Raw genomic sequence first — 27,420 nt, 5'->3', positions numbered from 1 at the left:
GAACTTTTCTCTCGCAATCTACTCTTCCAAAGCAATGGTTAAATGCAAAAAAGAGAGGGGCCGTCCCTGAACAATGGTTGATTTTTAAATAATCATAATAATTAGTCTTTTAAAATCAAAATCATCTTCGGTCATTTGAAACGCATTTCTTCATTTCTTGAAAATACGCATCACTTTCTTCTGAGTTCTACACACTTTTTGTTACCTCTTGTACAAGGCTCTCAAAATCAGGAGAGCTACTACCCAGACCCCACCCTTGCCCCTGAGTTTTGCCCTTCTACCAGCTTGTGCCTTGGTGTTATCAGACTATTTCAGGTAATTCCAGCCACTGCTCTAAGTCTCATATCTGATCTGCCATCTCTGTCAATTCTAGCTCCGAAATACCTTCCTCATCTATCCATTCCACATGCCAGCTGCCACTGCTCTGTCAGGTATTCGAGAAGCTCTGGTCCTAACTAGTCCCATATCATGCCCAATGCCTGCCCTCTTTCTAACAACCAGTCTCCTCTCCTTAACAACTTTGGGTGACTGCCCACTCCCCAGATCTCTTAGCAGCCACAGAGAGCTGGGCAAAACCTCACCCACTATTCTAGCCTCCTCTCCAGACTCCACACCATGCACCTGCACGATTTCCATTGTAGATATTACTCTACCTACCATCTACCTCTTGCTCCCGTTTATACCAAAAGTATTTTTCACCCTTCTGTACCTGGCAAACCCTACTCATCCTTCATGGCCCAGAGAACAACTGTCTGTTTTTCTCTCCCTCTTCTCCCTCCTCCTTTCACCACCTCCCCTTTCCTCTCTGTATGGTTCTTCCCTCCCTTTGCAAACCTGTTCTTCTTCTGTGTGTGTGGTTACTAATAGCCTCTGTCCCCTAATGCCTGTCTCCAGTCCTCACTCCACGTGACATTTTAGCTTCAGAGTCCTCAGGAAACAATCTAACGGGTCACTGGCCCCCAATGCTCTGATGGTCCTTGGGTCAGGAGTCTGCGCATGGCTAACCAAGGCCCGGGGCAGGGGCAGATCGCCTGTACCGCTTTAACAAAGGCAATTCCCACTGACGGGGACTAAGGCAGGCAAGACCCAGACACATGCCTATTATTCTGTCTCCGCTCATAGACTAATCTTACCTCGAAGACAAGCATCTAGATTTTACTTTTTTCCCCCCCTTTTTCTGCCTCCTCCCCGCCCCCACTCCGTTCAAGCCGTTGTTTCTCAGTCTAGTTGCGTAGGACACAGCTCCCTGGCCCAGGCTGGTGTTATGAGCCTTGCGCTCCCCCCGGCTGAGGCAGTTGGTCGCCTCAGCACACAGGGCAGCACACAGGGCAGCACACAGGGGCCCATGGCAGCTCACGCCAACCTTTGGCTGCTCACGGCAGCCCAGCTCCAGGGAGAGCCATTGCTCACAATCTTAGCTGAAGAAGGCGCAGCTCACTGGCCCATGTGGGAATCAAACCAGCGACCTTGGTGCTGGGAGCACGGCACTCCAACAACCAGAGCTACCAGGCCAGCCCTAGATTTTTACTCTTTATTCATCTTTCTTTTCCCAGAAAGTAGCATAATGCCTGGCATGTCATGCCCTCTGTATTCGTTTGGATACTCTTAATTGAGATGACAGAACATTCAACACAAACTGGCTTATATATGAAAGGTGACTCATTGGCTCACACACTCATTAGTCCAGAGGTAAGGCAGGCTTCAGGGTCACTTGATCCAGGACCCAGTAATGGCTAGATGGGCCCAGATTTTTTCCTGGTTCTCCACTCTTGTATCCACAAAACTTAGCAAGTCATAGGATAGTTGCCAGTAGCAATTAGGGATACTGTTTCCTGTTTAGATCCATCAGGAAACTACTTACACCCCAGCAGTCACCCAAATTAGACTGCTTTCGGTCATGCGCCTATGATAAGAGGAAATGGTCTGAAGCTACAATATCCAACAGAGCAGTCACAAGCTATGTGTAGCTATTTAAAATAAAACTAACTAAAATGAAATACAATTAAAACTTCAGTGTCTCAGTCACACTAACCTCATTTCAAGTACTCAACAGCCACACGTAGCTAGTGGCTGAAGTACTGGACAGTACAAATTAGAACATTCCCATTGCGGCAGAAAGTTCTATTGGCATAAGGTAACGAAGTATACCAGGCAACTGATATAAGACAAACAAGACTCAGCTCAGCAGTTGGGGTCAACTTTGCCCAAAGTACAGGGAATTGGGGAAGGAACAGATGTCCAGATGAAAATCTGGGTACATATGGGAAAAAGAAAGAGAACAGACAGAAGGTGGGCAATGAACAATGTCCAACATATTCTTATAAAAAGATATTCAACCGATCTGGCATGATTTACTCGTCAAAAAATATGACCCATACGTAGAAATTGTCTGTTGTTATAAGTATAAAGTGTTTTTCTTTTGCGAACTCACTAACTTCCTGCAGGACACTGGATAAGCCAAGTAATTTCTCTGAGCCTCAGCATTCTCGTCTGTAAAACAAAAGGGATGAACTAGATCAGTTGTTTCTGACCTTTTAATCAAAGATTTTTTTATAGTACATTTTAAAACTTAATTTTTGCCCAATATCTCACACTTTGAAGTATTTTTAGTAACTTAACTGCATTGGAAATTAATTTGCTATCCTGTTTTGTTTTGTTTTTATTGGAAACATGTAACTGTTAATTAGAGCTTCTGATCAGCACAAAAAGTCAATGTTACCACGGTGGGCTGGCATCATTTGAATCAAAAGTGAAGTAAGTGGACTTTGTAGTCGTACTGAAAGCAAATTTACTATTTTCATTTAGTATTATGAAATAGATTTATAACTAAAGTGATCCACTGCCAGTCCCTCCGGGCAGACCATCACATGTCAAGAAGAATACATGATATTGTAGGACCTGTGTAGGTTCAGAAAGATAATGGAACTTGTAAACAGTTATGACACTTGCACTAGCATAGACCAGCCCAACTTGGAAAGTACCAGAAAGGGGAATGAGTGGATGGACTGGGAAGAAAGATTCCAAGGGTGACTGAAATCTAGAGAGCAAAGGAAAGAAAATAAGGAGAAAATGATACCATCACACAAAGATGTTGATCTTCCCTTTTCATTACGCATAAGCCCAAGAAAAATGGATTATTAAATAACCCAGGGAGCCAAGTATAAACTTAAAAGTGGACAGCAAGCAAGAGAATCAGGAGTGCCATTCTGAAAAGGGTGCTAGAAGAGCCACAGGGAGGGTGATTCCAGAGACCTTCAAGTCTTCATTCACCTCCACCGAAGAGAAGGGCAGGCATATCTAGTGACTGACATGCTAGAGGCCTGGGAACTCCCATTTCCAGATAACAGTGTGAATAATGTTCATTAGTATTTCCTTTTATTTAAATTTCTGTTCCAATCATTTTCTGTTAAAAGTGCTAGCAAGAAGGCTGACAGGCATGTCTATTCCTAGGTGCTTTATTTATTCTATAAAATAAACTACTTGTAATGTTAGAAAAAATGTTCTGAAACCCAAGCCTCCTAAGTCTGCTGATACATCAAAGAGAAATTAGGCAAGTAGGTAAGAGTGACTCCATGATAAAAAAATGGGAAGAGGAGGAAGTGAAAAGGAGACGTCAGAAAAAGAACTGGGCAAATGCCAGTTATATTTCAATAAAGATCAGATGTAATTATTATTTCAGATTTCTTATAATTCATCATGATTTTCTATCTCTGTCAACCCTTTTAATAATTATGAGTTTAATAAGAACCAAAAAAAAAAACTCCTTTAAGAAAACCTCACATTGAACTGACTCTGGGTGGTGAACGCACAATGGGATTTATAGATGATGTAATACAGAATTGTACACCTGAAATCTATGTAAATTTACTAACAATTGTCACCCCAATAAATTTAATTTAAAAAAAAAGAAAAGAAAACCTCACATTCCTCAAACAGCTCAATATAGAATTACCATATGACCCAATAATGTTGCTCCCAGGTGCATGCCCAGTTGAAGTGAAAACAGGGAGCCAGAAACATGCACACTGCTGTTCATTTCAGCACTATTCACTACTCAACGTCAACAGTGGAAACATCTCATGTCCATCATCATGGATGGAGCAACCAAACGTGGTATATGCAACATAACGGAGTACTATTCAGCTGCAAAAAAGAATGACATTCTGGTACATCCTACAACATGAACCTTGAAAACATTATGCTAAATGAAATAAGCCAACCACAAAAGAAGAAATACTGCATGACTCCTCTTACATGAAATAATCGAGAAGAGACAAATTTACAGAGAGGAAGTAGATTAGCGATTATCAGGGGTTGGGGTAGGTGAAAAGAAGAGTTACTGCTTACTGGTTAAAGAGGTTTTGTTTAAGGTGATGACAAAGTTTTGGAATAGACAGTAGTAACAGCTGCACATCAGGAATGTAATTAATGCAACTGAACTGTATGCTTAGAAATGATTAAAATGACAAAATGTATGCTATACCGAGGGTGCCAAAAAAAGTACACATTTTAAGAGATGTTATCTATGTATTGCTTTCCAAAATTGAATTGAATTACAGTAGCAATGTGTAATTCACTCAAAAGATGGTGTTAATCAAATGAATGGTAGCGTCATTCATTGTATTACAATTTTAACACAGTTTTCTCCTTTCTTAAAATGTGTATACATTTTTTTGGCACCCTCTGTATATATGATACCACACACACAGTTTTCTGGACTCATAAGAGTTAATTACTGCTTGTTACAGAGCCTCGAGGCAGGGGACAGTTTGATAAACAATATGTATTGCTTTCGTGGAGGAGAACCCAGGGGCAGAAGAGGACAAGCTGGTCTCTGTTCTCTGACAGTCCCTTAAAGCAACTCTTAGCATAGAAGTGTTCTTCAAGGCACTGACTAGATGCCAATGACTCTTTTTAACCCTTTTGCGGCAATGGTCGAATATATCCGAATGAATATGTCCATCTGCTGACTGCGGATGGAAACTTCCAGAAAGGAAGTTTAGGAAAGCAGATGTACATTTTTCTATATTTTTGTGTTTTTCAAGAATGAATAACAATAGGAAACTTTTGTACATAAAAATAATGTCATTTACATCCAAAGCAACTCAAATTGTTATTATTAAATGCATAAAACAGTCAAAACATCAACTTTATTTTTTGTGGATTTCTGACACATTTTGAAAAAATACCTTGAAATCAATTAATGCAGCGAAAAAGTTTAAAATATATTTGCACTCAAACTTCTATGTTGAACTTCAACTTGCATTGATCTTACATGATCACTTCACACTTAATGTCTGAAAGAAAGTCCTTAGTAATGAAAGATAAAAATGGAAATTATTTATCATACAATATATGAAAAGAGCAAAACCAATTTGTATTAGAAAATAAGGTGGGTCACTAGCTAGTGTAATAAAAAATGAGGGGAAAATAGAAAGGAGTTTTGATCAGAGATGCAGAGGAAATTAAACAACTGAAAAGATTGATACAACTCCATTTGAATATATTAGAATGTGGTTCAAATGTATGATTTTCCTGGAAAACGTAAATTATCAAAATTATTGTAGAGAGAAAAAATCCCTACAGAAATCAATAATCACTAGAGATGGAGAAAGATGCCAGCAAAGGAAAGCCCTAACCCATGTTTCCAGTACGAGTTTTTTAAATGCTTCAATCATTGAGAACAGTTGATCATTCTCAACGGTGCTTTAACTGCTCCAAAGCACTGAGAAAAAGAAAGGCTTCCCAATTCTTCTTCCAAAATTAATAGAACCTGATACCAAAACACAACAAAGACAGCACAATAAAAATAAACTACAGACCAATCTCACATTTTGTATTATGAATACAAAAATCCTAAATAAGTTATTAGCAAACAGAACTGAGTTACATATTAAAACATGTTATATACCATGACCAAACGAGGGTCATGGTTGTATAAGGAATGCAAGAATTATTCACTGTTATACATCATCATGTAAACAAGCCAAAGGGAAATACTGTATCTTGAAAGCTCAAAAGGTACTTGAAAAAAAAATTCAATATCCAGTCCTAATAGGAACTTTTAGTAAAAAAGAAAGAGGATACTTGGTTAACATGGTCTCGAGCCAACAACCAGCATTGTGCTTGCGAGTTTAATACTAGACGCATTCCCATTAAAGTCCGGAAGAAGGCAATCACCACTATTATGTAATACAGTTCAACGGCCAATGAAATGAGGTAATAAGAAGCACAAAATAAGAAAGGAAGGGGCAGAATTATTATTTGCAGATAAATTTATACCTTGAAAATCAAAATAACCAACTAAAAATTACTAGAAATAATAAGAGCACTCATTAAGTATCTAAGTTTAAAAAATACGCAAAACCAACCCCAATAGTTTTCGTATATATATCAACAATTACCTGTGGAAAACGCTAGAAAAAATTTCCTTTCAAATTAATACCAGAAACACAAAGTACTCAAGTTTTTTCTAATAAGAAATGTGCAAGACAATGCTATATATAAACTATTAAACATAGTACGAGGTTCTAAGAGTCTGTAATTCACAAAGTGAGTAGGTTTGATAAATGAAGATATACATAGAACAGGCTATAGCCAAAACAGCAAAATAGGACACAAACAGTCCTCCAAAAAGATCCCACAGTTGAGCAAAAGAATTGAGGCAATAGATTTTAGCCTGAATGATTACAATTAGCATTCCACAGGCAAAACCAACCGTATAGCCATTTAAAACTAAGAAACCTAAGGAGTGCTTAATATCCTAACAGTCGGGGATCATTAAAACAAGCACTAATATCCTGTTGAGCATCAGCTACCAATTTCAGTAGCCAAGCCAGTGGTTCTCCTAGTGTGGTTTGAGACCCTGTCAGGATCCACAGGTGAAGACTCTTCGTAATCATACTAAGACATTATTTCTTCTTTTCACTCTTGTGGGTGTAAAGTAGGGATCAGCAAACTAAACTTGCCAGCAGGCCAAATCCAGCCAAGTTCGTTCATTTACATGTTCCTACAGCTACGTTTAGGCTACAACAGAGTTGAGTAGTTGTGACAGAAAAGTCTGGCGCTGCGTGGCTCACAACCAAGGAAATATTTACTATCTGGCCCTTCGCTAATCCCTGCTCTAACAACCACTAGCATATGTGCTTATGTACTCCTGTGTTTCTTAGACTTTTCTAAGATATTAGACTTGAAGTATAAACAAGTTCAGTTTAGAGATGAATCCCCTTTTTTCCTCAATATTTCAACTATAGGTATATCTACTATAATTTCATTAACCTCATTAGTGCCCAAGAAATCATTATTTTACAATCTGAAGCTTTTTTAAATGTACACAGAAATACAACTAGAAGTATACTTATTTTGCAACAATATTTTAAAAGGTTTTGTAGTTTTAATTGTAAATACAGAAATACTGATAGATATAACCTACAGACACAAAAGCACTTTGGGTTCTTCAATAACTTTTTAGAATGCAGAGGTGAATAAGGACATTCTTCTAAATATCTTTTATATCATTATCATAACTAAGAAAATTCACAGAAATTCCAAAAAGTCATCTAATATACAGTCTAAATTTAAGTTTCCCCAATTATCGTTCCTATATTTTCTCCCCAATCCACGATCTAATCATGGCTCACATATTATTTTTGGTTAAATTTCTTTTGGTCCCTCTTCCTCTAGATCATTTCCCCTTGTTTTTGGTTCTTCATGACACTGGCCTTCGTTGAACAGTACAGGCTGGTTGTCTCATAGATTATCCCACCTACCAGATCCACCCTATTATTTCTCCCATGGTGTCACTTAACTTGCTCCAGAATGCCCTACATTTCCAGTATACTAGCAGTTAGGGCTAGAGCAGGGGTGTCCAAACTTTTTTCAACGTTTTTTACCAAGGGCCGTATGCGGTAAGATACACAAATAGCCGGGCCACTCACTCGAGGTGAAGTACGTATTGCCTCACCTGGTTTATTTAAGTAAACTAAATAAATTTTTGCAATTTGATACAGGTCAATTAACAATGGATTGCGGACCATAGTTGGCCCGCAGGCCGCAGTTTTGACACCTCTGGGCTAGAGGCTTGATTCAAGTGAAACATTTTTGGCAGGGATGCTTCACAGGCCGTGTTGTGTAATAAGGCATCCCATTAGAAGACACACAATGTCGGGCTGTCCTGTCCCACTGTTAGTGACGCTAAGCTTAACCAGTTGGTTAAAGCAGTGCCCACCACATGTGTCCACTATCAAAGGGCGTTTCGCCCAATGTAATTAAGTAGTGAGTCAACTGTGTCGTGACATTTGGAGTCCATGTGAATGTCTTAGTCTCCAACAACGTTTCACCCAACGATTTCAGTATCTATTGATAATCCTTGACTGAATCGATTATTACACTAAAGGTTGGACTGCCTTCAAATGTTTAACCTGTGCTCTGTGTACTGCTACTTACGAGGAGAGAGATAGTATAACTGTTAAGAGGGAAAGTCTAGGACTGTTCAATTCTGGCTACACAGTAGAATCCTTGAATTTCTGGAGAGCTTTTAAAAATACCAGATCAACTAGAATCAGAATGCCTGGGGTGGTATCTAGGCATTGATATTTCTTAAAAAGCTACCAGGGATTCTAAAGTGTACTTACCAACTGTGTAGCTTTTCTGTGCTTCGGGAATAAAAACTACAAGTATCTCTGAAATAGGTATCATTAAATTCCTGAAATAGATAATATGTTTTAAGGGTTAAATAATTACACATAATGAGGATTAATTATAAAGTACTTAGAACCTAGCATAAAGTAAATGCTCAATAAATATCAGTGATTTTTTTTATGTGTAAATACATATACGGGTATGCATATATACAAAAATATATCTAGCTATATCCTACTATACACGTATGTACGTAACAATACAACTTCAAAATATATCAAGCCACAGTTGACAAGACTGCAGGATAAATAAATCAAAATCTATAGACATGTATGTTTAAACATCCCTCTCAGAAACTGACAGATTAAGTACATAAAATAATAAATAGTTTATGAAGAAAACAATATAATTATGTATTATGTTTAAGGGGATATATATATATATATATATATATATATATATCTTTCTTAGCATACATGAATATCTAGAAATAAAGGCCATGTAATAGACTATAAAAGAATCTTCAATAAATTACAAAGAATTAACAACATATCAGACTGTTTTCTAACCACAATACACAAAAAATTAAATAACAACATCAAAAGAATAGCAAAAAAAACCCTAGAAATTAAACAGCCTTAATAAATAACCAATCTAGTTACAGAAGAAATCATAAAGAAAATTAAATATTTAGAGCTAATAATAAAAATACTGCAATTCAAATCTGTGGAATACAGTTAAAAAGGAGGGAAATTTAGAGGAAAATTTATAATTTTGAAAACATTTTATAAGAAACAAAAAGATTAAAAATAATAACCTAAAAAAAATAAGCTAAGTACTCAACTCAAGAAGTTGGGAAAAGGGCAAAAAAGTGAATCACCAAAATAGGGAATAAATAAAGATAAGAGAAAATATCAATGATATACACATCTATCATAAAAAGAAAATCACAACTAAAAAGCACACTCCTTAAAAAGATTAATAAGATATGTATCTGTCAAGCAAGAGTTTTCAAGAAAATAGAGAAGATTCAAAAAAATCAAAATACATAAAGAAAGGGAGGCAAAAGTACATACAAAAGGAGATTTTTTTAATAATTCAAGAATATTAAAGAGTATTAGTAATATCTATATGCTAATACATTTGAGTGGATAAATTCCCATTAAGTTATGCTAAAATTGGCACAGAAAGAGAGAACTTGAACAGATCAATTAGTATGAAAGAGATTAAAAGAGCAAAGATCTTGCCCCCTGAAAAACAGCAGGTGCAGGCAATTTTACAATGAATTTTACCAAATTTTAAGGAACAGTTAATTCCTGTCTTATACAAGCTGTTCCGGAGAAATAGGAAACAGTCAAAAATTGACCAGGACATTTCATGAAGCTGATATAATCCTGATTCTAAAAACATCAGATAATGCCAAGAAAATGATAGGTCCATTTAACATCACACAAAAATCCTACACTAACCATTATCTAAGTAAATCCAATAGTGTATTTTAAAAATAATAAAACATCGGGATTAAGTAGGATTTATCCTAGGAACTCAAGGATGGTTCGATATCAGAAAAAGATTTAGAGGAGAGAAACCAGATGATAATCTCAATCAATAAAGAATCAGCATCATAAAATTCAGCAAAAGGCAAAACTGTGGAATTAATAATAACATTACATGGGAGAATATCTATGTGAGCCAGAAACAGGGAAAAACTTAAAAACTCATAAAGTATATGATTATTTTCATCACATTAAGGATTTTTGGTCAATGAAAGATATCACAAAGTTAATAAACAAATGACTAAATGGCAGAATGGAAGGAGAGATTTGTAATGCTTAAAACGGGAAAGAGATTGTTAATAGAGAACAGATGAGAAATTTCCACAAATCGACAACAGAACAGTAACCCTGATAGAACAATAGGAAAATGATATGAAAAGGCAATTAACAGAACTTAATCTTGATGACAAAAAGTGACAAAGCTGAATAATCCTAACTGTTGGCAGGAATGAGAAAGAAGACACACGAAGCCTCAAGCTTTGCTAGTACAAATGCAGACTGGCTAATCATTCTGGCTTGGGTCAAAGCCTCAGTTACTAAAGAAATACACTTCTCTGCCTTGCTAATCCTCTGTGCATATATTTCTTTTGGGAATCTCACAGGGGAAAATGGCTGGTCTAGTACAGGATTTGGGTCTTAAGACATTGTAGACCCTGACCATCCGTCTCTCTCTGAATCACACCTGATATAACTGTCTGCTCAGTCCAACAGACGGGGAAGCAAAAATTCCCACTGTATCCTTCTGACATAGGTGTAGACAAGGGTTTACATTTTCCATGAGATTTGTAAAACATTGGCACAAAAGTATTGTCCCAAAATTGTGGTTGATGAGAAACTGCTACATATATAATTTTCAATGTAACTTCTGAAGCAAACATGACTGTATTCTAGTGGTATAATCATCATTATTCACAGTGGAGAGCTAGGAAACAAAAAGGGTAGGGAAGATTTGATCTCAGAATCTGGAAACGTTAGTAATAAAAGAATGAAGAAATTTATCTGCAAGAAAGAAAGAGGGGTTCCTGCCAGTCAGTAGAAAGGGTCCTGGAATTGCAGTAACTCCAAAGTATCATGGGAGAATAGTATACGAGTCTGCTTGTTCAGCCAAAGGGCAATACAGTTATTTTTTTATCCAAGGAAAGAGAACGCAAACCCAGCCAGGCTTGTCACTGGTAGGAGATGAAACTTACGTGAGAAAAAGGGGCTCTTCCTGACTCCTGCAGTCAGTAGTGGATCAACTCAAACCTCAGAAGGGATCAAGGATTCCATGTGGATTCTCCCTTCCGGAAAGAGCTGAAGGTGACCAGGGGCCAGAAAAGTGAAAGGGTCACCGACTCTACATTCAAACCCATGTTGAGCCATCAGCGTACTGGTAGAGGCTTGTCTCCAGACCAGAAAACTGAATCAGGTCTCTGGCAGACCCTGCTCGGATAGAGAACAGGAAACATACACCACAACCTGATTAGGTCACGATCACCAAGGTCCAGAGGCCACAGTGTTCTCAACATTCCGATGATGAAAGACAGCTACTGCATCACTTGGCCATCACGATTTCTATCCTTCGGAGGTTGCTAACCAGGCAACTGTTACTCACACATCTGGGAGCTAAGAAAATGTATTGGGGTTGTCAGATGGCAGATTCCCGTGCTGACAAAAGCACTGCTGCCTGGAAAGTGGTAAAAGCTCAGCCTTGGGAGGCTGTGGGGCTGGACCCACAGAAGGGGCCCAGGTCTTTGGCCCTGTCTCTCAGAGGGACTAAGGATGAGGCAGATCCTGCTGTCTTCCTAGAAGGAATGATTGTGTAGGTCTGAGATGTACAGAGAAACTTTTCTCTTAATGCAAAGACAGACACTTGCAGGCTATCTGCTCATTTACCAGAGAAACTGGCAGTTTTCTTAGAGATTTGCTTCCTGGGGAAACAGGGATCTAGAATGCATACATATGCAATAGGTAACATTTGCTTTGGGTAAAGAAACATAGTAAAACAAAAGTAAACAAATAAAAAACACTGTTTAGAACACAAGTGTGAACCAGGATAAACACTCCGTTTGCAATTATAACACAAAGCAAAGAACCTTTCTAGAAGTCTAAGGAAAAGTTTATAATGTTCTTAAGGTTATGGTTTGTTTCAATAACAAATTTCAAAACCTTAAGTGGTGCAAAAAGTACTAACATCTTAACTGTAACCAGATTTTATATTATCCAGACAAGAGAAGCTGGTTAAAATATCCTAAAAAACACCATGATTTTTAAAAGAGCAAATTGCAATTTTCCTAAATATCAAGAGGGCAAGAAATGAGAAACAGCCATGTGGTTTCACAAACTCTCTATTTAGAGGCTAGCAGGAAAGAGAAATTTGTACCAGATACTGAGGGCAAGATTAAGGCTGCTCCCTCAGTCAGGGCTAGTAAGGAAGCAATATAAATAACAGTAGGCTAGGAAGACTGTAAAAAGAGGAAAGAAAAAACATACATAAAAAGAGGAAAGAAAAAACAGTGGACCTGTAAAGCATTCAATGATATTTATTTGTAAGAGAGAAGGAAGAGAATTACAATAGAGGACAAATCAAGAGCACGTCTGGCAGCAGAATTTCCCACGAAAGGGCCAAGTGGATTATGAGTGTCCACCCTGGGCCTCAATTTTGCCATCACTTCCCTCCATCCGCACTTCCTTGCCCTTGTACTGGTACCAATTACTAATGGAAGTCAAGGCATCTTATCCCTTCACCTCGGAGCCCCAGGGAAAAGGGCTGCTGAGGTCTGCAAGTCCAATCACCAGACCTCCACTTCCACGAAGTAGTTTTGGGCCAAACAGTCCGTTTTAAAGTGCTCCTTTGCCTGACTTCATCCTGCTAGTATCTCTCTCCCTTGGTGATCTTAATGATGAAGGATCTGGCTAGTTAAGGTTCTGGTTATTTCCCTTCTCATAGAAAAGACATGATTCACGATTGACGCCATTATGCTAATACACATGCACTCTCAGAAAAGGATCACGGTATTCAACTATTTGTAAAGGAAGAAAAAGGAAACATCAGAAGAATGACATTTCAAGGACTAGCATCCCAATGACACTGGCTGGGACACAGTGAAACTACTCCTAGTTATCTCAGCAGGCCGCAGAACAGAAAGAACCTGGTGCCTTCAGGTCACTACCTCTGGTGGGATACTGAGGAAGCCGTAGCCTCTTCATTCAAAACGAGGTCCAAAGTTGGAAGGTCCGTCTGAATGAGCAGAACTTAACACCAGAAAGCGATTCCGCCTTCAGAAAATGTTCGCTGCCCCCGGTCACTGCTTGGGCAGCTGTGGAGAAACAGGGTGCACCCTAAGCAGTCACTGCCAGCAATCACCTCCTGTTTTATCCAGGATCAACGAGGTGTGCTCACCAATCCTACCCCAGGGTATCTGCTGAGTCTCCTCCTTTAGCAATCTTCTTGCATTTCTTCTAGCCTTTCATGGGGATTGGGCCAGAAATTTCTTCCTGATAAAAAACTCATATGCTAATAGGCCTAGCCAGGTCAATCTTTTCCATTTCACAATATGCATAAAACTCAATTTGGCTAGAAAATATACTCCCTGCATTTATAACCTCTTAGCAGTCTATACATTGAAATATGTCAACTTTCACAGCTCAGTTACTCAGACTGTGGTCAGGCAGAGCCCTCGGTCACAGCTCCTCACCCACGTGTTTGCACCTGCTATCTTCTGCATTCAGAGGACCCATTTTCCCTGCTTTTGGTCAGGGGAAAGACGACGCTTTCTTAAAGGCTTAAAATCAAAACATTTTATAAATGTGGACCAAAAAGGGGCCACATACTAAACCTGACAAGCTCAGGGAAGGCCTGCATGGCAAACCCAGAAATAACTAGCCACAGAGGGTGGTCTGAATGTAAAACTTCTAACTAAAAGTGGGTCATGGCAGGCGGTCACATCCTAGTAAGCTACTGAGCTTCCTCGACAAAGATCAACCTTTAACTTTGAAATTGTCTGTTGTCTTTCTGCATCTAAAATAACATCCCTTTGAAATGTCGGAGTAAACTTCTTTTCCAGACCCCTCAAAGGCACAACCATGGGCACCACAGCATGAGACCACAGAACCCCTCATTGTTATCCTGTTCCCTGAAAACCATCTCTAGGTGCTGTGTTAATTATTAACGATCTGGTATATGCCCAGGAAAAAGAAGTGTGTGTCTCTCTGTTTTACTTTTTATCCAATCCCAGAAATTTCCCCCGCCCCCTTAATCTACCACCAACGGATTTCATGTAACCCTCCTTTGATTCTAATCTGTAAAATAAACTGCAAAACTGCCATTTTCCAGACCATTTTCTTAATCCATTGAGATTTTGCTTCCCAGCAATTGTCAGTTTGGCTCAAATGAACTCATATGAGACTTTTTATTGGACTGGATATTTTTCTGTCGACAAAAAGCTAAATTACTTATCAAATTTAAGATGATCCATTCCCACCACCAATGACATAAATACTTTTAAAATGTACTGAGTGAAAGAAAAGGCCAGGGTACAATGAAGTGCTTTTTGTGTAAGGATTTTAAAGATTGGTTTAATTCTGCTCATATCAACCACAGGGTGGGACTGGGCTCATCACAGGAAATTTCAGGTTAGCTAACAACACATCTCAAAACCTACCAGGAAATGACAATGGCAACCACTGGCCACATAAACCACCAGTGGCACTGTTGCCCCCCTCATAACCAGCAGCTGGAAGTCTGTCAAAGACCCCCCTTTCCAAAACATTGCCACAGGTCAGAAATCTGGAAGATGCCAAATGCATTGTGGGGTTGATTCTGGAGCACAGAGAGAATTCCAATTCTTAAAACTATCAGCTTACTAAAATCAAGTGTCAGGCAGCAATCCAGTACTCACCTTTTTCATGAACACAAACTGAGAGTTTCTTAACACCATCAACCAGAACATTTTGTGTGCTGCCATGTCCGTTTTCTGCATCGCTGTCATCAAACTGGGCCTCTGTACTGACATCAGGACTGTCATTACAGCCTTTCGGGGACGGCTGCAGGACATGGCTTCCACACAGCTCCTCGGGCGGGTCTGATTCATAGGCACCTTCTGTTTCTTTGTCACCACTCTCAGGTTTAATTACCTGAAGAAAACACAAAAGTTCTGCTAAATCATTGGAGGAAAGAAAGGGAAAGAGCAGATTTGCCTTTTTCATTTTTCTTTCCTAAGGAAAAAACTGCACATTCAGAAGCTCACAACATTGGACACTTACCACGTAGCCTGAAAAAGGATCTTTATTTTCCAGATGCTCAGACTCCCTTCTGGAGATGAGCAACCCAGCAGTGCCAGGGTGGCACTCGGCTCTTCAAGATGCCCAGGATTAATGCCACGTCTACTCCTCATTTTTCTCATATACACTCATACCCTCTCCCTGAAGGCCCTGAACCCCGGAAGTGCCATGCTACTTCATAACGGTGCATGACATGAGATCAGTAAGGATGCTGGGTAATGATACAGGAACTCAACAGTACGTCACGACATTCCCAATGAAACCACAAAAACATAAGATGAAGCAGAAAAACAAAAGTTCAGTGTGAACAAAAGTTTACGAAATGTTCTCATGAAAAATATATATCCTTAATTCTCCGTTTTGAGGCCTGAAATCAACATAGAAAGCACACAATCGATGAACATTTACACTGGCAATAAGAAGGAAGCATTTACACAATAGTCAAATATTTTCAATTGAAAAACAAAAGAAGGAAGCAAACAGAAGAATCCAGATATGACTCCATCTAACGAGTTTATCACATGACAGTCATGTGACAATACTCTGCTTTCTAAAGGCACTACATTAAAATATACCAGTGTTGTTTAGTGACTGAAAATAAGTGACTCTCTAAGTAAGACTGCCCCTCTACATTAGCAAAAACACAGGTTTTGTGGGTTCTAGATGGTACTTACAGCATGACATCCTTTCAAGAATCTATTTCTGGATAAGAAATCTATATGCAATTTAAACAGAATTAAAACGTGATCGTGTGTGTGTGTGTGTGTGTGTGTGTGTGTGTGTGTGTGTGTGTGAGAGAGAGAGAGAGAGAGAGAGAGAGAGAGAAATGAATTTGATCACTATTGGTAGTGACCATTTCATTCTTTCAAACAAATGCTAGAAGGCCACCTCGTGCCAGGCACCCTCATGAGGCCTGCCTACTAGTGGGGACACAGATGGCGAACAATGTACTCATTCAACAAGTCATTACAGCGTACCTATCATGGAGCCATGCACTGCTCTTGGTGGGAAGGACACAGCAGTGTACACAATCAAACAGTCGTAAGTGCTAGTAAGAAAACACGTAGTAAGAAAATACTGGTTGGGAGCGAGTGAGGTTAGTTCACCAGTAGGGCGGTTAGGGTGTGCCTCCCGGATTAGGCGACATTTGAGCAGAGACCTGAAGGAAGTGAGTGAGCTCCTCTAAAGCAGCTTCTCCATGTGCTTATAGGATATAAGAGGCCTAATGTTTTTCTGAGTTTAGCCTCCAGGTTTCAAAATAGATGCGTGCCTTCAACAAACCAGATTAACGTTCAAATTAGATCACACAAACAACATGCTTAATGAAAGTTCTTCATCTTACACAAGGCAGAAAAAGTTATTCAATCTTTCCCAGAATATTTTAATGCCACAGATTCCAATTAATATAACCATCCCCAGATAACATTATAATATCCTCCCAGAAAATCAAAGTAAAATATTACAAATATATTCACAATCAGAAAATAGACTCTAAGAATATAGTCCCCAAATTTTAAAAAATCACTTCATGAAAACATAGTAACAGAAAAACTTGTAAACGATGGTTAATTCTTCTGAGCACAATTGTGCCTTTTAATAAACTTTTTTTAAAAAGTTGAAAACTTGAGTCCCAATTTGTGAATATATCTAATGAAATTTTCTATCAACTCTTGCCATGTTTTGACTCTTGTCAGATTCATTCATTCGTTTATTCATTTGTTATTTCCATGAGAACTTTAAAGCAAGCAAGACTCCTTTTCTATGACAGTAAAAAAAAAGTTCAACCGGCTAGAACAGAAATATCTAAAAAGATTCGTTTCCTAGATGAGAACCTACCAGTGAAGGCACAGCCAGATCTTTAATTCATATACAATTATAAAACCAGCTCTCCTCTGTGTACTTCTGCCTTACCACAGAAGTCCTGGTTTCATACCTGACCCAGAGTACATCATTCAAATAACAGAGAATTTACTGCCGAGTTAGAAAAGAAAAAGAATTTGACATCACTCAAATCAGCAAACATATTCAAGTTCCTTAAATGTGCCCGGCCAATTCATGAACATCTAGGAAGTTCTGTCCCGACTGTCCTCGAAGAATGAACACAACCTCGGGCACTGTCTAAGCAGCCCACACAGGCAGGGGGGACCGCACACACCCTGTTCCTAAAGCACGAGCTACAACAGGAACACTGGTCTACTGTTTGTTCCACATCACCCCCATACTTCATCTCAGAGAGAGGGTAGTTGGGGCAGAGGTGAAAGAAAACGACTGACATGCTGGATAGAGTTATACTAGCAGGCAAAATGTAGTCTCCTGGAAAGACGGGAAGCAAAGGGGTCCAGTTTTATTACGTATTTACCTCTGCCACTGATGGTTTCACAAAGGAATTAATTCCCACAGGCTATGGAGAAAATATTACAAAGGGAACCAGAATTCTGACTTTATAAAATTTGAAGTCTTAACTATCCTACAACGAAAGGTAGTCTTTCTCTCTCTCTCCCTCCCTCCCTCCCTCCCTCCCTCTCTCTCTCTCTCTCTCTCTCTGTAAGATACAAGAATTCCGTAATCACAAGGATTCTGCCTACTTACTTTAGCTCACACATACAAAGTTCTAGAACGTCAGTGGGAAGAGGAGATCAGTGGAAAGCAATAACCAGAGTACAGCAAGCTTTGTTGTACAGCACATTTTAAAACCAACTCAGTTCTGACTTTATGATAATCTCCATGGTTTAGATTAGCTATACTCAAGAATTCGTGTTTCGAGCACTAAATTCACTTTTGAGTTACTAAATCAAAAAATGCTGTAAGGTAGCAGGAATTAATGAATCAATCAAGTCATTTGAAACTATGTAATTAAAATGCAAGTTAATATGTTGCATTTTAAAAGTATTTTCATTCTGTTATCCCAGTACACACAAGAATAGAACAAATGTTTTTTGGGGAAAAGATCATCATAAGATCACAGGATCCAAAAGGCACCCTAAAACAATTCCATATTGCATATTGGTTAAGAGTGAGGATTGTGGAACTCCTTAGACAAACGGATAATTCAAGTCTGAGACAGGAAATAGACAAGATTGTCCTGGAACATCCTGTCATACCAGGAAAACAAGGAAGCTATCAAAGGCTAAGATGATCTTGATCTTGCCTAAAGGACTCAGGAAAAATCATGAAAAGGCTCCCTCTCTGGTTACCCTTAGAAAATTCTAAGCATTTATCCTACCTGTCCTATACAAACTGTATCTCAAGTTAACCAAATAGTTGAAGAGATGAAGTGCTTCTTTATAGAAGCGTTTGAGCTCATTAAGAAGGAAAGATATTAAATACCACCATTTTGCCATCCCTATAGAAATAATGGATTCAGGATACAATCATCAATGGTTACTAAAATCAATGTCATAACCTGATGAGGATGGACTGTTATAATAGGTGGAATGGCAATGCCTGATCAATATAAATATTGATTATCTTAAAAAAAGAAAGAATCAAAGTGCTTCCTCATGCACTATAATAGGAAATACGTACAGCCATCTAGGAAGTACTTTTGCCCCAAAAGTTGAACTTGAATCTGACCCGATAACGGGAACAGCGTAACACATTAAACACTGGGGAGAGGGTCCTTTTACACTTACTCCCTAGGAGATTTCATCCAGTTTTATGGGTTTAAATCTCTATATGCTATTAATTCCTCAAAGTAAATGCCTATTCTTGACCTTTCCCTTGAATTCCACACTCATATCCAATTCCCTACTAGACATCTTCATTTGGATGTCAGCTGGCACCTCAAATAGGAGAACCTTTGATCCCCACCAGAACACATTCCTCTCCTAGCATTCTCTCTCTCAGCCAATGGCACCTCACTGGCATCACCCTTGGCTCTCCCTCTCATGCCCCACATCCAATCCATCAGAAGAATCCATTGGTCCTTCTTCTTGCCATTTCCACTGTTACTACACAAATCCAGGAACCTTTATCTCCTTGATGAACTACCACCAATAACTGGTCTCCTGGTTTCTACTTCAGACCAAAGCAGCTAGAGAAATCCTTTTAAAACATAAATCTGATCATGTTATGCTCCCAATAGCTTCCCAACATCCTTCTATTGCCATGCCACAAGGCCTGTCAAATCTGGCCTATCTATACCCATTTTTCCATTCTCATTTTCTACAACTTCTTCCTTTGCAAATTATACTCTAATCCTAGAGATCTTGCTACTCCTAGAATACTAAATCATTCCATTTGAGGTTTTCACATTTGCTATTCCCTCTATCTGGAAAACTATCTGCCCAGCTAGCCACAGGGCTCAGTCTTCATTTTGCTCTGGTCTCGGCTCAAATAACCTCCTCTCAGAGAGGCCTTCCCTGGTCACATTAATTCAAAGAGCCCCACCTCACTGTCATTACTCTGTCCTCTTACCCTGCTTTACTTTTCATCACTGTACTTATCACTACCTGCGAATACACTGCAGACTTATTTACTTTGTCTCCCAAATAGAATTTAGGTTTCATGAGCACAGAGGCTATTTTATTCACTGCTGAATTCCAAGAGTCAAGAACAGTAGTTAGTAGCCACTCAAATACCTATTGAATGAATGTACTAATTAACTAGAAAATGACTTATTCAGAGTCGATCTCCCCTAATAAACTGTAAACTCCATGAATTGACCATGGTTAAGCCTGGCACAGTGTATGCTCAAGTCTCCTTTGAATAAAGAAAGAACCAGAGAGGGCACACTGCATCCAATACTTCCACATGTGGGTCTACCCATCTCTCAAGATCTCGTCCAAATGGCTTGGATTTTCTATTATCCAGAATCCACCAGTCTCCCCAGTTCCTCCCCACCCTGCCCCCCAACCCCCACCATCACCACCACCTGCCTTAGACAAAGTAAATTCTCCCTTTTCTAAAATCTCAAAGCAATTTATCTATACCTCTTCAATGGTACTTCTCAATTTCTTCACGATATCAGTATTATGTATATGATTTACTTCATCTGCTAAGACTATATGCTCACTAATTATACCTTACACACCTTCGTATATTCTACAGCAACTTGTATAATCAATCTAGGTGCTTAATCTGATGATATTCATCTGATAAACAGATGGATACATGGGTAGAACAATGAAGAAGGGAATATAAAATGCTATCAGGATGCCAGAGAGCTTTCAGAACAGTTTCCACATATGAGTATGTGCGTTAGAAACTAGTAGCCCAATTTTCTTTGGATATGTAAAGTAAGAAGCCTTGTGAGAGAATGACCTTGAAAAAGTTGAAAAGACTAGGTCAGTGGTTGTCTGCTTTGAAGTTTAGCAGATCCTCTGAGAATCAGATGAAAGCTGAAAAATGGATCTCTACAAACAGATAGAAAATACTCTGCCAGAAAGTACAAGTAAGGAGAGTAAATTCGGTTTGGTGCTGAAGGCGTCCAGCTCAGGTTGGTGGATATTCTGCAGAGCTCTGGGCTCAGAGAAGAGGAGGAGGGCCTGAGAAGAAAGGACGGATTACTGACCTGGTTAACTGGGGACTTGAAAAGTCCCTCTGGTGGCCTCCACAGACCTGAGACAGTGAGGCAGCAGACGGCACTTAGTATTCCGAGTGCACGCTGCAACCAGGGTTATTTCTCCTTTGGAGATTTAGTCTAGTCTCTGGAGGACGGGACAGAAATGGTGAGGGAGGGAATCAAACTGCTGGGTCATACAGAACTTTCTCACGCTCAATCTTGTTCCATGAACAGGGTAGGAAGGGCATCGCATAAACCCTGCTAATAAAAATAAACAATGAAAAGATAGGCAGATAGCAATTGGGGAGAAGTGATATGAAATAAATGTGTCATTTGCAGCTACTAAAAATGCTCAAGAAAATAGCACACTACAATACTTTATTTTAATGTCCTTGTACTCTCCTCCCCCAAACACAAACGCACCCGTACATGTCCACACACACACTTTCTCTGACACACCCTACAGTCAGTTTTACCGGGACCAGATCCCTAATCGACCTATTGTCTGTCTCCTTTTGGAAGGGACAATAGGCAATAGAGTGGTGTGGCAGTGTGATGGGAGGAAAAGGTGATCCCCTTGCTCCTTCAGGCTGCAATCCTTGTGCTCTGGGGGATAGAGAGCAATAAGCTGGCCTCGTCAGTAGCACCTAGGAGGAACCCTGAAAACAATTAGGGATGAAACTAAGGGGAGGCTAGGGGAAGTTCACCATTGAAAGGAATAGGGAGGAGGCCTAAGTTCAGAATCTTGAGTTCAGAGACCCAAGAGAGGGGAGCCAGACCTTTTGGAAAGGCAGGGTGGGTGTAGCATGACTTCCGTGCTTTAAGAGGAACACAAGCCCTATGTTAGCAAAGGGATGGCAAAATGGCTCATAGAATCCCCCTCTTTCGAAGACAAGAACGTGTGTTGAGTCAGAGACAGTATGCAATCATGTGAGTGGAAAATGACTACAATGGTTATTTAAAAGGCTGGCAGGATTTGAGAAAATATATAGGGAGATACATTTTAAACATACACAAAAAGCACTGCCATAAAAGAAAATAATGATAAGTTCAACTCCGTTAATTAAAAGTTTCCTTTTATCCTAAGATAATGTAAAAGAAATTTTAAAAGATAAGCCATAGAAGTGCTCATCTCCAGAATATATAAAGAATTCCTACAGATTAATAGAAGCCAACCCTACAGAGAAATGGAGAAAAGGCTTACAGGCATTTCACCAAGTGGAAGTGACAAATAGCCAATAAAGATGGAACGTTGCTCAGCCTCATTACTCATCAGAGAAATGGAAATTAAAACCACAATGAGCTATCACTACCAACTCACAAATAGGCAAATCTAAAAATCCTGACAGTAGCAAATGTTAGCAAGATTGTACAGCAACACACTGATGGACTGGATGGAAACTGACCCAGCCCTCTGCAATAAGGAGCAGTGAAGTAGAAACAGACCATCTCAATGCCTGCCCTGGCTACTCCACGATATGCCTGCGTACCCCAGGATTTGACGGGTGAACACAGGAAAAGAAGACTAAGATGGGGAAAGACATATATGCGAAAGGCATTTCCACTTGGCGAAATGTCTATAAGGAGCTAAGAAAATGCAAATTTTCCTTTAGGAAAGGCAAGTAATAGTGAAAATGTACAGTAAGTGAGAAAGTCAGATGAAGAAGTGGACATGAAGAGCCCAGAATGCCCATGTAGTGAGTCTGGTCTTTACTGTAAAGTGTGATGAAGTAGAGAAAAGAAGTTGAGAGCAGAAACTCTAGTCAATAAAACTGAATCTGTGTCATGGCTCTTATGCTTACTAGCTAATCCACTTTGGGAAAGTTATTTAATCTCTGTGAATCTCAGTTTCACTATCTTTAAAATGGGGCCAAGAGTATCCAATATTATAAGATTATTCTGGGAACTGAGATAATAGACGAAAAGCTCTTAGCACAGGTGCCTGCGACATGGTAGGAACTTAATAAGTGAATTTGTATTGTGGGAATCAAATTTAGTCTTTAGACCCAGGAAGTTCAAGGTGGTAAGGACCATCCAGGTGGCAGCTGGAAATGTTAAGTCTGAAAATGGGAAGAGCGCACCAGGGAACAGAAATCTAGATTAGAGAATTAACGACAAGGCGTTGGCAGTTAAGCAAAGGTGTCCCAGGGCCAAGTATCAACTGAAAAGAGAATCTGAGAATAGAGCCCTGAGAAAGACTCAAATAAAGGGGGTTCAACAAGAAAGGCGTTAATGAAGTAGAGGGGATTTAACCACAACTATGAATATGTTAATCATAATAAACACGAAGGCTTTTATTCTCACTCTTCATATTCATACTGTATAACCTTCCCTGTGCTTTTGCACACATTCACGGTGTGATCCACACAGTGACCATGGGCGGTACAGAGAAGAATAATTATCACCATCTCCCGGAGGAAAACACCGGTTCAGACACGTCACAGTCCCACAGCAGCTAAATGGCAGAGCTGTGACATACACTCTCTAGGGTGCTAAGTCTAGTGCTCGTCGTCCTGGACACTCTTCTGGGAGATTTCCTGCAAACAGATTCACAGTGAGCTTTGCACATACAGCTGGCTCCACTAATACCCACTGCATGGAGTACCTCTGCGTCTTTTGTCTGCCTGGCAAATACTGAAAATTCAGGATCCTGCTCTCCTGGGAATGCTTCTCTAACCCCCCCCCCCCCCACTTAAGAAATGTTCTGTTTGCTTCCTTTGTTCCACTGCTATTCCTTTACTCTCCTTTCATTATATGGTTTCTTGATCAGCCTGTATTCCACTGCTTTGTTTGCACGTCTCTCTCGGACAGCAAACCATGTCACATTCATTTTTTATATTCCCCAGAGGCTCGCAAAATGCTTGGCATATAAAACATGCTCATTAAATACTGGTTTCCTTTTCTCTTCTTCTGAAGAGAATGAGATAGATTTCAATCAGCTGTAAAAGAAGCATTTTTTTTTAAAATTACGAGAAATAAAGTAACTACCAAGCAGCAAGAGCCAGCTAAATTCAGAAGCTTGACCACATGATGCCGCCTGCTGCCCCATTAGCATTCTGCGTCTGGAAACCAGGAAAGAATCACCAGTTATTTCATCACAGTTGAAACTTATCACTATAAGAAGTAAATGTAAATACAAATGCAAATGAATAAAATTGGAAGCCATTTAAATAAAGGCATTTCTCTAAAATAATTCTAGCCCTTTCTATCCACATTATAACTCCAGTTTCAATATAAACTCAAAATCACGATAAAGTTCACCGTTCTCCAATTTGAAAACAACAGTTTTGGCAAAAAAAAGTCACAAGTGCCTAGATAAAGAAAAGAAAGCCTAGATCTGAGCACAATTTCCAGGGACATTTCCTGACTCCCCCAGAGTTGAGAAGTACCCATCTGTCCATCTCTTAGAAAGGGGGGAGAAAAATGTCTACACTGAGCTGTAATTTAGATCAACTGCAAACAGCACCTCAACCTCACTGGAATAAAAATCTGGCCACTTCAAAACTGTTTGATATTGATTAGACCTTCTTCCCCTTCCTTTTAAAATTAATATATTTCAAAACTGGACAGCAACAGAAAGAGTCCCTGTAACCAAACAATTCCAACGGAATCCTAAATAAAAACGCCAAGTAACATTTCCATCATGCACGGCTTACCCAAACTCCAAGAAGGAAACGTTTCATAGTTTCCCCACTTACTGAGACAGAAAAGCCCTTCCTTGAACACAAAAGCCATCTTTGAAGAGTGCTGTTTCAAATCTTACAAAAAGAGCAAGTCTATATTAGCACTGGAAAATTCTGTTCTACCAAGTAAATTATATTGCATTCCCCAGGGATGGGGGTTGCTATCAACTTGGCAGCTTTTCCAGAAGATCTGCATACACCTAGGTCCACAGGTGCTCTGCGCTGTGAGGGCCGTCTGAACCGTGTCGGCGGAGGCCTGCACAGAGGAGATACCGCCGTGCCTGCCTATCCGCTACCTGAACCTCTGATTCAGAGCTAACGCAAGTCCGCATCCACCTAGCCGCTGCTTCTCCTTTCTTGGCTCTTCCGACCAGGCTTAAGTGACAGCACTTACTTGCCACACATGTTTTAACAAACTTCCAAATCCCTTAATGGCACACTTGGGACAAAGTATAACACACTGTTCAGGAAATAACTTGAAGCCAAGAAAAGCAATTGATATTTCCACAGGGAGTTCCTGGCAAGGCTTGCCAATAGCTTCTTTCATTGTATAAAATACGGCCATGGACATACCATTTTAAAGACACATTACAGACGTCCTTACAAGCATGTCCGTTATTGGGAATTTTGTTTCCTTAAGGTAGTTCGTCCAAGAGTACCTTGTATTTAGTTAATAAGAACAGAACAATTTCCATTCTGGTTACTCAGACCAAAAAAATCCTGTTATCCTTATAGGTCGATTAATCAATCTCTCTCCCTCTCTCTCTCTCTCTCTCTCTCTCTCTCTCTCTCTCACACACACACACACACACACACACACACACACACACCCCGTCACATTCCTCAGCTCACCCTGTCTCTCCACCTTCACGGCCTCCTGCTCACCCCCCTGGTGCAGGCTCCATCATCTCTCACCTGGATCTACCAAGAGCCTCGTAACGGGTCTTCTACTCTCGCCCCCTTTCAGGCTATTCCCAACACAGCAGTCACAGTAAGCCTATGAAATAGAAGCCATGTCATGTCAGTGGCCTGAATCCTCCACGGCTTCCCGCCGCCATCAGAGCTCAAACCCCAACATGAGCTCATGCACAGGCCCCAGCCCCATGCACCCTCTGGCCCCATCTCCAACTACTCCCTGCCTCAGCCTCTGCACTCCCTGAACACATGGGCACCTACCTGCTCTCTCCTGCCATCGCCACAAGGATAGCTCCCCCACTTCCTTCAGTTTTCATTCTCAGTGAGGCCTTCTTGGGTCACCCTATTTAAAATCTCAGTCACATCCCCAAAATTCACCTCTCTCTTCCTTATTTTCCTTATTTTTCCTTCTCAGTATTTATCACTACTGAGCATGCTACACCTGGTATTTTATTTACATTATTATGCTTTTCCCAGGGAAACAAGGCAGGGACATTTTTGCCTGCCTCTTCACTGTTCTATAGCACTTAATATAGTTCCTAACACAACGTCTTCTAGACAATTCCATCTTAATATGCTACTATCACCTTAAACTCAAAGCATCAAAAACCACTCTAGTCCTTCCTCTCAAAGCAGTTCCCTTTCTTCGTCTCTTTCTTTTCAACACCACTACCACTTTCTTCCCGGCCTTTCAAACTCATCACTACATTTGACTCTTCCTATTGCTGAACACACAGTTTCACCAAACCCTTCACTTTCCTTTTTACAAATGCTCTTCAATCTCCATAAATTCCCTGCTATCCTCAATGCCACCATCCTACATATTTCTAGAAAGAAAAAAACTGATTAAATTACCTTCTTACTCAAAAATTTTCCATGGATTTCAGACACTAACTCTGTTCCTTGCCTTACCATTCAAAGACCTTGCGCTTCCCGAAGTCCACTGACCTTTCTGCCCATTTTAAGCTTACCTGCCAATCCCTTCCGTTATAACGCATGCAGGCCCACCGTGAGCTCCTTCTGGGCTTCGATCACACCAACCCAAGAATAGCTTTCTAGCAACTTCCAACAGCAGCATCTGTCTCCCTCTTTCTATTCTCTGTGACTGCTGCAAGGAAAACTGTACATATAACTCCTTTTATAAGTGGTCCCATTTTGTTTTAACTACTTTAAGAAAAAGACAGGAAAAGGGCCCTTGCAGAAATGACCTGTACCTGTCAAGGAGCCCAGGCTGGGCTGCAGGAGAACAACAGTGAGTCATCAGGCCTTCGGATCCCTGGACATCGTTCCGAAGAGTGAAAGGGAATTATGGGTGTCCTGTCACGTGTGCCCTTCTTCCCTCCTCCTCTGCATGGCCTCCACAAGCAACCAACTAGCCACAGCCTAACTCTGGTCCCACCAAGTCTCTGTACCCAGTCACCAGGCCGAGGAAGAAGTATGCATCCCCTTAGAGGAAACCCGGGTCACGAACCGCAGAATCCAGCTAGAGCATTCCCAGTAGCAAGGTGGACAGTTGGATGCCAGAAACGAGCAGAGAGGTAGGGAAGAGAATCTGGCAGAATATAACACCAAGTTCTGAAGCTCAGAAACAGTTTGTAAAAAGGCAGGCAAGAAGCTGGATAGAAACAAATCTAGGCAAGCAAACCCTAAGGAAGCATCCGTGAGATAGAGAAGAACATCCACCAACAGAGTTCTTGGGAGGAATAGATTTAACTACTCAGATTTAGTTGAGAGAGTGTATGCGCGTACACGTAACTTTGCACATGGTGGTTGCTTTTCTTTGAACCTTACTCGTTGATGTATTTTAACTCAAGTCTATAAAGCGCTATGTAGTAATAATGACTGTTTTAGCGGCAAGAGA

General features: G+C 40.0%; 1 protein-coding gene across 2 annotated transcripts in view; it reads right to left on the bottom strand.

The window, feature by feature from the left end:
- Positions 1-27,420, bottom strand: part of DIS3L2 (DIS3 like 3'-5' exoribonuclease 2) — a 307,560-nt gene that overhangs the window by 188,749 nt on the left and 91,391 nt on the right. For both annotated transcript variants that reach the window (XM_081051782.1, XM_081051783.1), the window contains exon 6: positions 15,077-15,311. In XM_081051782.1, coding sequence (XP_080907908.1) covers positions 15,077-15,311 — 235 coding nt within the window. The remainder of the gene's footprint in view (positions 1-15,076; positions 15,312-27,420) is intronic.

Source organism: Rhinolophus hipposideros (assembly GCF_964194185.1).
Source record: "Rhinolophus hipposideros genome assembly, chromosome: 6".
Lineage (NCBI taxonomy): Eukaryota > Metazoa > Chordata > Mammalia > Chiroptera > Rhinolophidae > Rhinolophus > Rhinolophus hipposideros.
Note: the sequence above shows the minus strand (reverse complement) of the source record. Positions and strands in the feature narration are given on the sequence as shown.